The sequence below is a fragment of the Erpetoichthys calabaricus genome, chromosome 2 (assembly GCF_900747795.2).
Source record: "Erpetoichthys calabaricus chromosome 2, fErpCal1.3, whole genome shotgun sequence".
In the NCBI taxonomy this organism is placed as follows: Eukaryota; Metazoa; Chordata; class Cladistia; order Polypteriformes; family Polypteridae; genus Erpetoichthys; species Erpetoichthys calabaricus.
The window spans coordinates 348,323,287-348,340,800 of NC_041395.2; the positions used below are offsets into that span (position 1 = coordinate 348,323,287).

Sequence of the window (17,514 nt, forward strand, 5' to 3'; positions counted from 1 at the left end):
TGGAATGGCAGAGATGGGTTCACAGATTGACAGACACACAGACACATCCTTTTGTTAAGGTGGATTATTATTATTATTATTACTACTACAAATGTTTGTCTTCTCCCTCTGTTGGAATGGCAAATGCAATGTATATCTTTCTGTTATATTGCATTTGGTACTGGATTCATAAAAGCAGTATCAATGTTTGTGATGCGCCACCTGTTGGAATGACAGAGATTTAGCAGCTGGATGGGATCTCAGATTCACAGACAAACAAACACTCATCCTTTTGTTAAGGTGGATTATTATTATTATTATTGTTATTATTATTATTTATGTAACAGATGCCTTTATCTGAGGTGACTCACAAAACAAGTTTTCATAATTTAGGAATGAAGGTGCTTGTTATTCAAAAATAACAGACATTAACACGTGTCAAGTTGCATCCATGCTTTTTATGCTCGTAGTTGAAAATGGAGCCCCCTACACTTGTGGGGGCCTAAATGGCTTTAACAGACAGCAGAGCCCATCTGCCTACACTGGAGAGGAGGTGTTTATAATGAAAGGGTGGATGAGACGTCACCGCGTCTGGTGGAAATTCATAACCAGAACTCAATCCTGTCTTTTCACTAAAGCCAATAATCAGAATGCTAAGATGTCAACATTTCAAAGCACAAAGTCAGTATTTAGAAATGCAAATCAAAGAAAACACACTCGCCATGCGTTCAAATGTGTTATCCATTCCTGGATAATCAGGGCAGACGTGTCCAACAGAGACTTCTAACTTGACGTTACGGTGACGTCACCCGCTGCTGCGCACTCCCAGCCACCCCCTGCATAGCAGCGCTATGGCGACCATTTGCAGGAGTGACGAATCGCACTTCTGAGTCGGGTGTGGCGGATGCCAGGAGGACGCCGCCTTCCCGACTGTGAACTGTGGTGGAGTTGCCCTAGTGGTCTGGCACTCTTCTCAGGGTTGCGACTCGGCTCCCTCGGTCACAGTGAAGGACACTCTTAAAGACATTGTAGACTCCTGTGTGCTTCTAGCCGTTTGGTGAGGCCTTCCCAGAGCCATCATGTCTGTGCTCCTGCAGGAGCTCTAGTGGCCTGTGCAGACCCCTGACCTCGACCAGGAACACTGATGGTGGTCCAAGTCTTCTCATCCCTGACCTCACAAAGGCTCTTTTGGATGAGTGGGCTCCGATTCCCACCGACGCACTCACATGTCGTGTGGAGAGAAGAGTGGAGGCTGTTTTAGGGAGGTGAGGTGGCTCGCTGTTCATACTGGTGGTCTTGGAATGGAATGTCCACCAAGCTCATATCGGTGTGAAGGCCTTGTTGTGGATTTTGTTCACTTTTATATACTGTAGTTAGAATAGAATTATTATTTATTAACTATAAAGTCTGAAGATCTGTGCACATAATCAGGTGTTTCTGTGATGTAATCCCTAGGAGAATGCTCAGTCACTGGGGACATTCATTTCCAAACCTTCGATGGGCGGACATACACGTTCCAAGCTCCTTGTCAATATATCCTCGCCAAGAGTGGCAGCGCTGGGAAGTTTATGGTCACGCTACAAAACATGCCGTGCGGTGAGGTAAGTAAACCCTTTAACCCTCCCATTAGTGACTTCAACACCTCAGACTGGCTTCACGACTTCCTCAGGACCTCCAGACAGGCAGCAGTCAACGGCAGGTCAGACACACACTGCGTAAGAAGAAATCACAAAAACCGATCAGAAAGGTGGGCCACCATGGTGACCCCCCCATAAGTGGCAGATTTAAATCAAATAGACTTTTAAGAGGCAAGCCAAGGCGGAGTCACAGCCAGGAACAGGAAGAGGCGGGTTCAGAAGTGACATCATTGGTGTTGCAGCTGTCAATCACAGTATCAGCCGAGGGAGGGAGGGAGGAAGAGAGAAGGCATTAGGCAGCAGCGCCATCCCCTGGTTGGAAGTGTAATTACATGTATAGGAGCCTTGGCATCGTCTGCCATTGTGTGCCTGCCTACCATTGCAAAAGAGGACAATGATAGGACTGTGACAATAGGAACCTCGTGTAGTCGGTCATAGCCTGTTACATAACACATCCATCCATCCATTATCTAACCTGCTATATCCTAACTACAGGGGTCTGCTGGCGCCAATCCCAGCCAACACAGGGCTCAAGGCAGGAAACAAACCCCAGGCAGGGCGCCAGCCTCTCGCAGTACATAACACATTTATTTATTTATGCTCACGTTTGATGCTCCTTTTCTTTATTTGTGGTCCCATTTCATTCCTGTGTAGTTATTTCATTTTGTCTGAAATGTTCCCCCCTATATAAGAGCCGTGACTGCCACTCGAGTGGCATTGCAGGTTGTGAAGTTTGTGTCCCTCAGCACGGCGCCTCGAGGCGCACGTCTCCATACCCTGAATGTAAACTTTCATTCTGCTGGAGTCGGGGCGTCCGGTGATGCATTTGTACCATTCATGTCAATACAATTATATAGGCACTTTCCTAAATTGGCCTCAATGTTTGTGATGCACCACCTGTTGGAATGACAGAGATTTAGCAGCTGGATGGGCACACAGATTCACAGACACACAAACAGCTGTCGTTTTATTAAGGTGGATTATTATTATTATTATTTCAAATGTTTGTGATGCACCATCTGTTGGAATGGCAAATGGAATGCAGATCTTTCTGTTATGTTGCATTTGGTACTGGATTCATAAAAGCAGTATCAATGTTTGTGATGAGCCACCTGTTGTAATGACAAAGATTTAGCAGCTGGATGGGCTCACAGATTCACAGACACACAAACACTCATCCTTTTGTTAAGGTGGATTATTATTATTATTATTATTATTATTATTATTATTATTATTTATGTAACAGATGTCTTTATCTGAGGTGACTCACAAAACAAGTTTTCATAATTTAGGAATGAAGGTGCTTATTATTCAAAAATAACAGACATTAACACATGTCAGTAGGGTTGTGAAGTTTGTGTCCCTCAGCATGGCACCTCGAGGCGCACGTCTCCATCCCCTGAATGTAAACTTTTATTCTGCTGGAGTCGGGGCGTCCGGTGATGCTTTTGTACCGTTCATGTCAATACAATTATGCAGGCACTTTCCTAAATCGGCCTCAATGTTTGTGATGCACCACCTGTTGGAATGACAGAGATGGGTTCACAGATTGACAGACACACAGACACATCCTTTTGTTAAGGTGGATTATTATTATTATTATTTCTACTACAAATGTTTGTGATGCACCATCTGTTGGAATGGAAAATCCAATGCAGATCTTTCTGTTCTATTGTATTTGGTACTGGATTCATAAAAGCAGTATCAATGTTTGAGATGACCCACCTGTTGGAATGACAAAGATTTAGCAGCTGGATGGGCTCACAGATTCACAGACACACAAACACTCATCCTTTTGTTAAGGTGGATTATTATTATTATTATTATTATTATTATTTATGTAACAGATGCCTTTTTCTGAGGTGACTCACAAAACAAGTTTTCATAATTTACGAATGAAGGTGCTTGTTATTTAAAAATAACAGACATTAACACATCTCAGTGGGGTTGTGAAGTTTGTGTCCCTCAGCACGGCGCCTCGAGGCGCACGTCTCCATCCCCTGAATGTAATCTTTTATTCTGCTGGAGTCGGGGCGTCCGGTGATGCTTTTGTACCGTTCATGTCAATACAATTATGCAGGCACTTTCCTAAATCGGCCTCCCAGCCCTGATTTCAGAGCAGATACGTCCTCACCTGACATAACTGAGCAGATATTCACAAAGCCGTGCAGGTAACGTGAGAAGACCATTCATGTGCCGGACAGTCAGCCCTGAAGCCTCATCAGCGGGGCCTTGATGTCGTTGTGATGTGAGCTGGGAAGGAGCGATAAGAGAGCAGCGCAGCGGCTTTAAGATTGCCATCCTGACAGCCACAACCTGCTGTGATTGAAGCGACGATTTCAGGACTCGGCGTACACAAAGTGGCCTCGGTATAAAATGTCAGACACGTCCGAGACAAAGAGTCCGATGACCTTATCGGTCCCAGCAGTGACAGCCCGTGTCATTTTGTAGTTGTAGATAAAGAGACGCCGAGTGGGTGAGAAGTGAGTGAGCGAAGCGGCTGCTGAAAGACTCGCTAGGACCCCGCGGCTATGAAAGGCTCGATTCACGAGCGCGCAGGCCAGGCCGGGCCGTCTCCCGCACAGAGAGGATGTCACAGTTGTTATCAGTCTGAAGATTATGAGAAGGCAAAGATACAGTTAGCCTGTCTGTGCAAGAAGTCCACGGGATTTCAGGGTAAATTTGAGTTCTTTTGTATAACCCTAATCAACATGTTTGTTCCAAAGAGGAACAGAACAAGAAGAAGAAGAAGACGATGTTTTATTTCTCAATGCCACTTTCCACAGTTTGTAGCCCAACCCTTTTACCTCAATGAAGTCAGGCGTGACCAGCACTCAGTTCCTAAAATCTTAGGACCACTAGAAGGAACATGCAGACCCCTCCGCTTTTTACCTTCGCCCCCCTGACTTTTCGTTGTATGCCATCCAGCGTTCCACAAAAAACGATTTGGTTGATCTCTCAGCCCCGCATGCCCATTGTGGTGGGGTATGGGAATGACAGTCCTGGATAGAGCGAGGACATTTTGGGGGGTCTACCAGGTTGTCCCATTGATGGTCAGATCTTTGTCGTGTGTCCCTTCCCCAGAAGTTTCTAAAGAAAGACAAAGGTTGCAGTCGCTCCAGCAGAGCTACACCCGGCAGTAACGATACCCCCTTCTGGGGCACCTGGGACATTATAGCAGCTGGGTGGGGCCAAGTGCCATTACTGGCGCCATGACCTTGGCACTGTGGGAAAAGAAGGAGAGCACAATGTTAGCAGAGCACCCCCTCTATCACACGCCTCGACTCGGCCCCTAAAGATGTGTGACAACATGCTGGTCTGTGGGAAATGAGCCACAGAGCAGCGAGTGTCACGGGCTTCCCACCTTGAGCCCATCAAAAGTGGCTCAGTGCTGACGTCTATTCTTTGGTTCTTTTACTCCTAGAAGATAAGAAGTAAAACTGAGCGGCCGACTGGCTGACTGGCTGAGGTCGAACTGTCATAATAATAATTCATTACATTTATATAGCGCTTTTCTCAGTACTCAAAGCGCTATCCACACAGGGAGGAACCGGGAAGCAAACCCACAATCCTCCACAGTCTCCTTACTTACTGCAAAGCAGCAGCACTACCACCGCGCCACCTGTGAGGATAATCTGTGACCACAGATACGCCAGCAGTGCGCGTGACGTGACTTGATTATTCACAGAAACCTGATTTCTACAGGGCCGTGTAAAGCCGAAATCGGATAATTAGCCTCCAGGAAACTGAATAGACGTCTCTGTGAATGATCTGATCGTGTGGCCATGTGAACCCTTAACCGGGTTACTGTTAACGATTTTGTAGCCCACACATGTGTGTTGCACTCTGCCAGCCTCTGTGTGTAGCTGCTTGGCACAGACGCTTTCAGCAGCTGCGGGCAGAGGTGTCCACAACATACGTTTCCAGAGGCAAAAGTTCAGGCGATCGCATTCTTCCTTTACCATCTCAGTATTTCAAAAATCGATACGTTTGTGTCAATTCACTGAAGGTACTGAGCTGAGCTCAGCAGTACAACTCAATAGCAGTGCTGGGGTGACGCCTTGAAAGGAACGAGTGGGCTAAAGTGCAAATACCCTGCGTTGTCATCGTCATCATCGTCGTCATCATTGTCATCTCTGTCATCGTTGTCATCGTCATCATCATCATCATCATTGTTGTCATCATTGTCATCACTGTCATCGTTGTCATCATCATCATCATCGTCATCATCGTCATTGTCGTGATCATTGTCATCACTGTCATCGTTGTCATTGTTGTCATCGTCATCATCATCGTCATCATTGTTGTCATCATTGTCATCACTGCCATTGTTGTCATCGTCATCATTGTCATCATCATCATCACCATCATCGTCATCATTGTTGTCATCATTGTCATCGCTGTCATTGTCATCATCATCATTATCATCGTCATCATCGTTGTCATTGTTGTCATCATCATCATCTTCGTCATTGTTGTCATCATTGCCATCACTGTCATTGTTGTCATCGTCATCATCGTCATCATCATCATCATCGTCGTCATTGTTGTCATCATTGTCATCATCGTCATCATTGTCGTCATCGTTGTCATCGTCGTCATTGCTGTCGTTATTCCAGCAGCACTGGGTGTTCAGCCTGAGGCACACGTATCAGTAGGCCAGACCATTACGGGGCTCAACCGCATAGCCAAACAGAAAAGAGTGCGCTGCGAGCGAACTGGTAACCGAAAAACGCCTAAAAAGAGCGTCAGTCTGACTAAACACATTTATAAAAATTGGGAGTGCGCTCCCCTCGATTTTCCCGAATACTGAGACAGAGGAAAAGCTCATCAGAAGCACTTCCCGTTGCACCATATTTCTCAAATATCAAATCACTAATCGATAATATGGATACACCATCAGTTATCTCCATTTATAATCAAATTTTACACTAAAATGATATTTTCGCACTTCGGGAGGTCGACAATGGTGGTGGTATTTTTTTCATGATTGTATTTGCAGTACCGAGACTACGTGCAAAGTGAAAGAGTTCTAGTCACATAAAAACAGAGAAACAGTGCTAGCATTAGGGAATATTTGTTGCAATACATTGCTAAGTAAAACTGCATTTAGCTACATTTAATTATGATAATAATGGTGGAAATAAAGAAAAAAATCATAAAAGTAAAAGTATTACCAGGAACACGACGGGGACGTAGCAGCTTATCGTTCCCGTTACATCTTTATATTCACATGGCATGTTCAATGCTTACATGTTATTGGTAAACCGATGATGTGTAAATTTAAATAAAATTTGTAATAGTTATTGAAAGTATATGCATTATATTAAATACAGTTTTTAATATCGTGTACACATTTATATTTCCATGATTCAAAAAATTTGGATGGTTGTTTTAAATAAAGTACGACTTCCGGTCGAGTGATTTTTCTCAAATTTCATATCTGTTTGCGTTTTACCATTTTAAATTTCTATACAAAACTGGAATCATCGATCTGTTTACTTGAAAATTTGCGAGAGAACTCACTTCACGAGAAGTGGCCCAAAAGTTAATAGGATTCTTTGTCTCTTTATTACCATATTTACTCGTGTGCCACGCGCCCTCGTGTTAGACGCGCACCCTAATTTTTACAAAGAAAATCACAAAACAAATTTGCCCCGTGTACGACGCGCGTTGTGATTGTGTAGGAAGAGTTTAGGGTACGCTTTCCACGAAATGCCCTTCTGTTTTTGTTGCATGATGAAAGAGTGAGTGAGAGAGAGAGAGAGAGTGAGAGAAAAAGAGAGAGAGAAAGAGAGAGAGAGAGCGAGCGAGAGAGAGGGAGAGATAGAGAGAGAGTGAGCGAGAGAGAGGGAGAGATAGAGAGAGAGTGAGCGAGAGAGAGGGAGAGATAGAGAGAGAGTGAGCGAGAGAGCCCAACCAGAAGAAGTAAACATTACAGAAAAAAATGTCCTTGTGTATGACACGCACCTAATTTTCTAATGCTAATTTTCAGGAAAAAATGTGTGCGTGGTACACGGGTAAATACGGTATATTAAAAAATCCTGGGACATGACGAGATTTTTTCAAGTCCCGCCCTCCTGTCAACCATATTGGACCACGCCCCCTCACGGTCCTCTCACCTCTCATTGGTGTGAATGCTTTTATCAGACACGCCTCCTGCGCTCTCGGCTCTTATACATTTTGACGTTTTCCTCATTTTAATTCGTTTATGAAAGTCCTCAGTTTCATCCTTTAAAGAAGCTTTTCTGCACTGTCTTTTTAGACATTCAATCTATTTGTTTCCTTCATTGTAGTTCTTTTCTGGACAATAATGTGATACGCTCTAGATGACAGGTCAACGACTAAACGAAGAAGAAAGGGCAGTGCGTCGAAAAGAGGCCCAAAAGCGTTGGAGACAAAAGAATTCAAAAAAGAACAATGAAGAATCTAAGTGTAAATTCGGAATATAAGGAAAGTAATAATCAGCCCGGACCAAGTGGAATTGAAAACTTAGCAAGTCCAAACAGGGGCAGAAATAAAAGACAAAGAGCAGGAGACAAAGTAGAATGTCGTAAAGAGGTTCAAAAACGATGGCGCGATAAACATGCAGAGCAGGTTAGAGATTATGAAAGTACTAAAATTCGAAAGTCCCATAAACTGATTGTTTCTGCTAATGCGATCTTTACTAACGGAAATTATTACTTGGTGAAATAACAGAACAGCGAAAAGAGATCACGTTTATGGACACAGAAGTATACAGAAATTGTTGGGCTTTACACTTTAAGTCTGAGACTGGTAGATCATCTAATTCGTGTTGCCATCAGGGAGAAGTCATGTTTCTTCCCAATGAAGACACGTATCCGCGAGAATTAAAAGATTAATTTCCAATGAAAATAGATAGATAGATAGATAGATAGATAGATAGATAGATAGATAGATAGATAGATAGATAGATAGATAGATAGATAGATAGATAGATAGATAGATAGATAGATGTGAAAGGCACTATATAATAGATAGATAGAGTGAAAGGCACTATATGATAGATAGATAGATAGATAGATAGATAGATAGATAGATAGATAGATAGATAGATAGATAGATAGATAGATGTGAAAGGCATTTTATAATAGATAGATAGAGTGAAAGGCACTATATGATAGATAGATAGATAGATAGATAGATAGATAGATAGATAGATAGATAGATAGATAGATAGATAGATAGATAGATAGATAGATAGATAGATAGATAGAGTGAAAGGCACTATATGATAGATAGATAGATAGATAGATAGATAGATAGATAGATAGATAGATAGATAGATAGATAGATAGAGTGAAAGGCACTATATGATAGATAGATAGATAGATAGATAGATAGATAGATAGATAGATAGATAGATAGATAGATAGATAGATAGATAGATAGATAGATGTGAAAGGCATTTTATAATAGATAGATAGAGTGAAAGGCACTATATGATAGATAGATAGATAGATAGATAGATAGATAGATAGATAGATAGATAGATGTGAAAGGCACTATATAATAGATAGATAGAGTGAAAGGCACTATATGATAGATAGATAGATAGATAGATAGATAGATAGATAGATAGATAGATAGATAGATAGATAGATAGATAGATAGATAGATAGATAGATAGATGTGAAAGGCATTTTATAATAGATAGATAGAGTGAAAGGCACTATATGATAGATAGATAGATAGATAGATAGATAGATAGATAGATAGATAGATAGATAGATAGATAGATAGATAGATGTGAAAGGCACTATATAATAGATAGATAGAGTGAAAGGCACTATATGATAGATAGATAGATAGATAGATAGATAGATAGATAGATAGATAGATAGATAGATAGATAGATAGGTAGATAGATAGATAGATAGATAGATGTGAAAGGCATTTTATAATAGATAGATAGAGTGAAAGGCACTATATGATAGATAGATAGATAGATAGATAGATAGATAGATAGATAGATAGATAGATAGATAGATAGATAGATAGATAGATGTGAAAGGCACTATATAATAGATAGATAGAGTGAAAGGCACTATATGATAGATAGATAGATAAATAGATAGATAGATAGATAGATAGATAGATAGATAGATAGATAGATAGAGTGAAAGGCACTATATGATTGATAGATAGATAGATAGATGTGAAAGGCACTATATAATAGAGTGAAAGGCACTATATGATAGATAGATAGATAGATAGATAGATAGATAGATAGATAGATAGATAGATAGATAGATAGATGTGAAAGGCATTTTATAATAGATAGATAGAGTGAAAGGCACTATATGATAGATAGATAGATAGATAGATAGATAGATAGATAGATAGATAGATAGATAGATAGATAGATAGATAGATAGATGTGAAAGGCACTATATAATAGATAGATAGAGTGAAAGGCACTATATGATAGATAGATAGATAGATAGATAGATAGATAGATAGATAGATAGATAGATAGATAGATAGATAGATAGATAGATAGATAGATAGATGTGAAAGGCATTTTATAATAGATAGATAGAGTGAAAGGCACTATATGATAGATAGATAGATAGATAGATAGATAGATAGATAGATAGATAGATAGATAGATAGATAGATAGATAGATAGATAGATAGATAGATAGATAGATAGATAGATAGATGTGAAAGGCATTTTATAATAGATAGATAGAGTGAAAGGCACTATATGATAGATAGATAGATAGATAGATAGATAGATAGATAGATAGATAGATAGATAGATAGATAGATAGATAGATGTGAAAGGCACTATATAATAGATAGATAGATAGATAGATAGATAGATAGATAGATAGATAGATAGATAGATAGATAGATAGATACTTTATTATTAATTCCCATACTCCAGCAGCAGCATACTGATAATAACAATATTAAATTAAAGAGTGATAACAATGCAGGTATACAGACAGACAATAACTTTGTGTAATGTTAACGTTTACAACCCCCCAGGAGGAATTGAAGAGTCACATAGTGTGACAGAGGAACGATCTCCTCAGTCTGTCAGTGGAGCAGGACGATGACAGCAGTCTGTCGCTGAAGCTGCTCCTCTGTCTGGAGATGATCCTGTTCAGTGGATGCAGTGGATTCTCCATGATTGACAGGAGTCTGCTCAGTGCCCGTCGCTCTGCCACAGATGTCAAACTGTCCAGCTCCGTGCCTACAATAGAGCCTGCCTTCCTCACCAGTTTGTCCAGGCGTGAGGCGTCCCTCTTCTTTATGCTGCCTCCCCAGCACACCACCGTGTAGAAGAGGGCGCTCTCCACAACTGTCTGATAGAACATCTGCAGCATCTTATTGCAGATGTTGAAGGACGCCAGCCTTCTAAGGAAGTATAGTCGGCTCTGTCCTCTCTTACACAGAGCATCAGTATTGGCAGTCCAGTCCAGTTTATCATCCAGCTGCACTCCCAGGTATTTATAGGTCTGCACCCTCTGCACACAGTCACCTCTGATGATCACGGGGTCCATGAGGGGCCTGGTCCTCCTAAAATCCACCACCAGCTCCTTGGTTTTGCTGGTATTCAGGTGTAGGTGGTTTGAGTCGCACCATTTAACAAAGTCCTTGATGGACTTTAATTCACGAACAGAACTAATTAAAGAGAACGTTGCAGAAACTTCATTTGGTCTAAAAGAAAAGTAGAACTGGGTGTCATCTGCATACGAGTGAACATGAACATCTAATGAGAGATCCCAATGGAAGCCTGTAAAGTAAAACAGTGACAGTCCCAGTCCTGAGCCCTGCGGGACACCATATTGAACTTCTGTGTGTAATGATGGAGTCCCGTCAGCACATTTCTCCACGTATTGGAATCGATTTGATAAATAAGAACTAAACCAAGCGAGCGCAGTCACTGCCTGTGAGCCCAACGTCATTTTCTAGCCTGTGCAGTAAAATCGAATGGTCGATGGAGTCAAACGCTGTGCTTAAGTCTAACAGCAGAATCACAGTGGAGTTTCCTTCATCAGAGGATATCAGAATGTCGCGTTAGTGCCGTTTCTGTACTATGACCAGTGTGGATACGCCTCTGTTTGTCAATATTTGAGTACAAACGTTTGTTGTATAATATTATCTGGAGAAAAGCAAAATATTGTCCTAAATGGTGTTTTTATTCAGTCTGTTTTTTTACTATGGGGTCAAATTGACCCCAAGGTATTGTTAATGTAACTTTTTTCAGTGATACTTTAGATATAGTGGGCTGGACAGTGACTGACCGACTGACTGACTGACTGACTGACTGACTGACTGACTGACTGACTGACTGACTGACTGGCTTTAGGTCTGCTGCTGTCAGTAGTTTTAATTATCGAAATCCTGTCCTTTGCAGAATCTGGATGGCTCCTGTATCCAGTCGGTGAATGTCATGGTTGATGAAGACCCCAGGATTCAAATTACCATCACGCACACAGGAGAGGTGTTTGCGTCCGGCCAGTACAGAATCCGACTGCCTTATTCCGATGGTAAACATTTCATTTAAGTTCTTCTTTCAAGTGACACAGTGGTGGGATCTCAAAATCAAACGTGCTTAACGAGTGCCGGGGTGGGCCTGGGGGAGTTTGGGGGTTACAAAACAGTGACCACAGTAAGCCAAAAGTTTCATCCAGAGATAAGTTGGGTGAGAAGTGTACTTGGGCTAAAGAAGATCTTTCTTTAATTTGTGAAATATTTTTGAAATAAAAAAATTTGTCGAAATGCATTCAGAGGGGATTCAGAGCCCCTCACTTTGTTCACATTTTGTGAGGTTGCAGCCATTTGTTTCATTTTCATTGTACTCGAGGTTGGTGCTCCTCAATCACTGGGTCACGACAAACTTTTGGATTCAGGGGCTTCTGCCAACGGTCACAAATTGCCATTGTTTGTAGTGGTAGTGGGCCGTCAAGTGGTCCCAGTGGGTCACTGCTCTGAAGACGGCTCACAAATCCCCAACCTGCTCTTCCATTCACGGTCAATTCTCCACTGGGGACCCCCCCTCCATCCATATTGCACTTGATTCACAAAGTGGGACCTCTCTCTGCTCTAACAATAGCACTTGATTCACCAAGGGGGCTTCCTTCTCACCCCTTTGGTGGACCACAAACACACTTGCATGGCAAAAAGTGGGTCGCAATACTAAAGAGATTGAGAAACAGAGCTGTAGAGGCAAATATGTGGTCAAAAGTCTGTGGATGGCATCCACGTGTTTGAGCTCAGATGTTTTGTTCTTAGAAGGTCCATCAAATCAACACACACAGCCAAGCAATGTCCACTGACGCACAGAACGGGAGTAATGAAGGGCACAGGAACTTTAAACATGGCACTGCCCCAGTCTTAACTTGGTTAGCTCTGCCCTGGTCAAAGGTGGGTGCCATTATTGTTTACTGGGAGTGTTGCCATGAAATGGTTGACCACTCAGACTTACAGAGTGGGACCACAAGTGCTAAAAATGGTCTCTGATCATTGGACCACCTCTGAAAGCAGCATCAGCACAAGAACTGTGCATCAGGAGCTTCATGAAATGGGTTTCCATGGTCAGGCCTAAGATCCCAATGCTTGATGCCAAGCATCAGCTGGAGTGGATTCTCAATGATTGACAGGAGTCTGCTCAGTGCCCATCGCTCTGCCACAGACATGCCACCCACCATCGGACCCTGGAGCAGTGCAAACGTGTCCTCTGGATTGGTGAATCACTCTTGGCTGTCAGTCTGATGGCTGAATCTAGGGTTGGTGAATGCCAGGAAAGTGCCACCTTCCAGATGGCATAGTGCCCGCTGTAAAGTTTAGTGGAGCGAGGGACAATGGCAGGGTATGGGCTTGGACAACTCACTTCCACGGATAGGAGCTCTTAATGTGGCAGCAGAAAAAGACCCCTTAGACAATTCTGGTGTGGGGAAGACCCTTTGTGTTCTACCGTCACTGTGCCCCCTGTGTCTATAAGGACATGGAGGAGCCCGAGTGTCCCACATGGAGCCCTGACCTCAGTCCAACTGGATACCTTGGGGATGAACTGGAATGGCGGCTGGGAGCCTGGGCTTCTCGTCCAACGCCAAATGGGCACACGCTGAAGAAGGGGGGCTATGCCAGGGGGGGCAACTCCATATTAACGTCCCTGGTTTTTGAACTGGACGTCCAACAAGCTCAAATCGGTGTGATGCTCTGTTGTCCACAAACTTTTGGCCATAAAATATATGATTTTTTGTTTTGTTTAAATGAGAAAGAGAAATAAGACCCCTTCTATCTTCATTAAGCTGTCTTCCAGGTTCAGGAGCTCTCCTCTATGTTTCTGCTGCTGAGTACTAAAGACGGGCTCCTCCTACACTACAACTGGAAGGAACTGCGACTGTACCTGCGGGTGGACCCCTCATGGAAGGACGACACCATTGGGCTCTGCGGGACGTTTAACGGAAACATTCAAGATGACTTCCTGTAAGGTCACAGACTTTCTTCATGTTCCTCATGTAATAACGTCACGTTAGAATCTTTAATGGCGGATTGCCGTGTCACATCGCAATGACCCCCTTAAAAGTCGCCACACGGCCCAAACCCAATATGAGTCCGAGCTGCCGTATATCGGACTGTCCCACCGCATGCAGCCCCCCTCGTCAGCCACCGACAACCAGCAACCAACCATCAGCAGAGGGAAAGATGGAAATAAGGAGAGTAGGAAATGAACCAAAAGACAAACAGAGATATGCATACAAACGCGCACACACACACACACACACACATATATATATAATGTTCAAACAATGAAATGGACCTTTATAATGCGAGTATAGCATCACGTCAGTGACACTTGTGGGCTATTGATGTGGTCAGTTGAGTAGCAGAGGGGCTTGTTCATCCGTTTCAGCTGCACTAGAGGGGGGTCAACAATGAGACGACCCCCAAAACAGGAATGAATGGGTTAACAGGTGCAGGGAGGCCACTGACATCTGTTTTGTCACTCATTTTGCATTTGGCTACGGTCAGTGTCACTACTGATAGCATGAGACCATACCTGGACCCTACAGAGCTGGCACAGGTAGTCCAACTTCTCCATCAATACGTGGCATTGCCAGAAGGTTTGCTGAGTCTCCCAGCACAGTCTCAAGGGCATGGAGGAGATTCCAGGAGACAGACAGGCAGTTCCTCTAGGAGAGCTGGACAGGGTCCCTCGTAGAAGGTCTTTAACCCATCAGCAGGACCCACCGATATCTGCTCCTTTGGGCAACAGGATGGGCACTTCCAGAGCCTACAAAATGATCTCCAGCAGGTAGGCAGGCCACTGGTGTGAATGTCTCTGACCAAACAATCAGAAACAGACTTCAAGAGGTTTTCCTTATGGCTTGATGTCCTCTAGTGGGCACCATGGAACTCGATTGGCATTTGCCATAGAATACCAGAATTGGCAGGTGCCCTGTGCTTTTCACAGATGAGAGCAGGTTCACACCGAGTACATGTGACAGACGTGAAAGGGTCTGGAGAAGCGACAGAGAACGTTCTGCTGCCTGTAACATGTTTGATGGTGGGTCAGTGATGGTCTGGGTGGGGAGGCATATCCATGGAGGGACGCACAGACCTCTACAGGCTAGACAATGGTGGGCACCGCAGGACTGCCATTAGGTATCGGGATGAAATCCTTGGACCCATTGACAGACCTTATGCTGGTTCCTCCTGGTGCACGACAATGCCCGGCCTGAAGGGGCGAGAGGATGAAGGAATTGATACCATTGACTGCCCCCCTCCCACCCCCATGCTCAGTCACCTGACCTCAATCTAACAGAACACCTCTGGGTGGGACATTATGTTTGGGTCCATCTGACATCTCAGACTGTCCAGGAGCTCAGTGATGCCACTAGTCCAGATCTGGGAGGAGATCCCCAGGACACCATCCATCATCTCATTAGGACGTGGTCAGGCATGGAGGGGGGGGGGTGCTATACAAACTACTGAGTATGATCTGGAGTTGCTGCAATGAAATTTGGGCCAAATGGACTCGCCTGCCTACCCCGTCATTTTTTCCCGGTGATTTTTGGGGGGTCCCTCTGTCGGTTGATCATTTTCATTTCCATCCTTTCGTTCCTCACACTTCACCATATCAGTCCATAGCAGTAGAGATGGCCAGCATGAGATCTGATGGGTTTTCAAAGTGTTCCTTTGTTTTTTTGGAGTAGTTTATATATATATATATATATATATATATATAGTTAAAGAGCCAAAACAAAATAGAAAGGTTTGGGGGTCCACCCCTTATATTGTAGGCAAAGCAGCAGAATTAAGAAAGTAATATCGAGTAATCACAACGGACCGAGTCAACAGTGAGTGCTGTAGAGGACGGAGTGCTTGGCTCTTAGTGGAGCTCTGCAGGAAGGGGCGGGTTCTAGCTAGATGTGAGGTCTGTAAGAGGGCGTGGTCCGGTAACGAAAGTGGGTGGAGCTTTAGCTGGGCTTTCCTTCTGGTGGTCTGTGGAACAGGGAGGAGAGGCATCAGTGCAGTTCATCACCCCTTGACTCTGCGTCTTATCCCCAGTTAAGCCCTTAGACTGCCTCCCATGCACGCCTCTGTGACAATATATATATATATATATATATCTGTTACAATATTTGCACTGTAAACGAAATAAGGCAACGGTCAAATCAGTGGTGGGGTCCCAAAGGAGAGCCCATTAAATAACAGTGTCCAAAGCACACGTCATGTGAGAATAAGAGCCAACTGCCACACTGCAAAATAGCAAAAGGCTAAAGGAGCTCCATCCAGAGGCTTCATTTATAAAACTTGAAACCTGAAAATACGGGCACGGCAAAAAAAATAAAATAGAACTGGAAAATACGTACAATAAAAAAAAATTGGATTCATAAAACATGGCGCATGCACATTTTTATGAAATTTCCCATTTGTAAATCACCTACGCCACATGTGACTGCACCTCAATCACCATCCTGAAGCATCCATATATGGACTATGCTAATGAACCTCATACATATGCAATCGGGATGCTAAATAACTTCATTGGGAAAGGCATAGGCTGCCAGCAACTGAGTGGGTAGCTGCTCTTACCTGCCACGTGAAACAATGTCATTACTGTTACAATGAACAGAACAGGCCACCTGAAACACTGAAGGGTTCAGCCAGTTGACTTACCATCAAGTCAGCCAGCACCCCCAGCACCGTCATGTCTGCCAAAGCTACTTTACCTCAAATAAATGAATCACAGGCCACTGAGACACAAGGTTTGTCTGTCTGATCTTGGCATCACAGATAACATGTTAATGGAATGTCATTGCTTACGAAAACAGAGTCATTCTCGCGAGGTGCCTTTATTGCAATGCAAGGGCAGTCAGTGGCTCTGATCATATTAGGAGAACTGGACACAGCCACAAATTTCCATCCATCCATCCATCCATCCATCCATCCATCCATTATCCAACCTGCTATATCCTAACACAGGGTCACGGGGGTCTGCTGGAGCCAATCCCAGTCAACACAGGGCACAAGGCAGGAAACAAACCCTGGGCAGGGCGCCAGCCCACCGCAGGGCACACACACACCAAGCACACACTTGGGACAATTTAGAATCGCCGATGCACCTAACCTGCATGTCTTTGGACCATGGGAGGAAACCCATGCAGACACGGGGAGAACATGCAAACTCCACGCAGGGAGGACATGGGAGGCGAACCCAGGTCTACTTACTGTGAGGCAGCAACACTACCCACTGTGCCACCGTGCTGCCCAGGCACAAATTTTGACATTTTATATTGAAAAAAAAAACATGTTCTGCTCTTTGTGTGTCTACCCACACCATCCAAGTTAATGGCAGACATGATGGAGTCAAGCTTGGCTCAGATACCCCTGACCTGTCAGCCAATCCACT

The 17,514-nt window shown here is 43.5% G+C and overlaps 1 protein-coding gene across 1 annotated transcript in view; it reads left to right on the forward strand.

Annotated features, from left to right (window-relative positions):
- The window catches only part of otog (otogelin), a 305,832-nt gene that overhangs the window by 86,876 nt on the left and 201,442 nt on the right, over window positions 1–17,514 (forward strand). Inside the window, exons 15-17 of the mRNA XM_051922624.1 lie at window positions 1,435–1,580; window positions 12,010–12,142; window positions 13,907–14,084. Coding sequence (XP_051778584.1) covers window positions 1,435–1,580; window positions 12,010–12,142; window positions 13,907–14,084 — 457 coding nt within the window. The remainder of the gene's footprint in view (window positions 1–1,434; window positions 1,581–12,009; window positions 12,143–13,906; window positions 14,085–17,514) is intronic.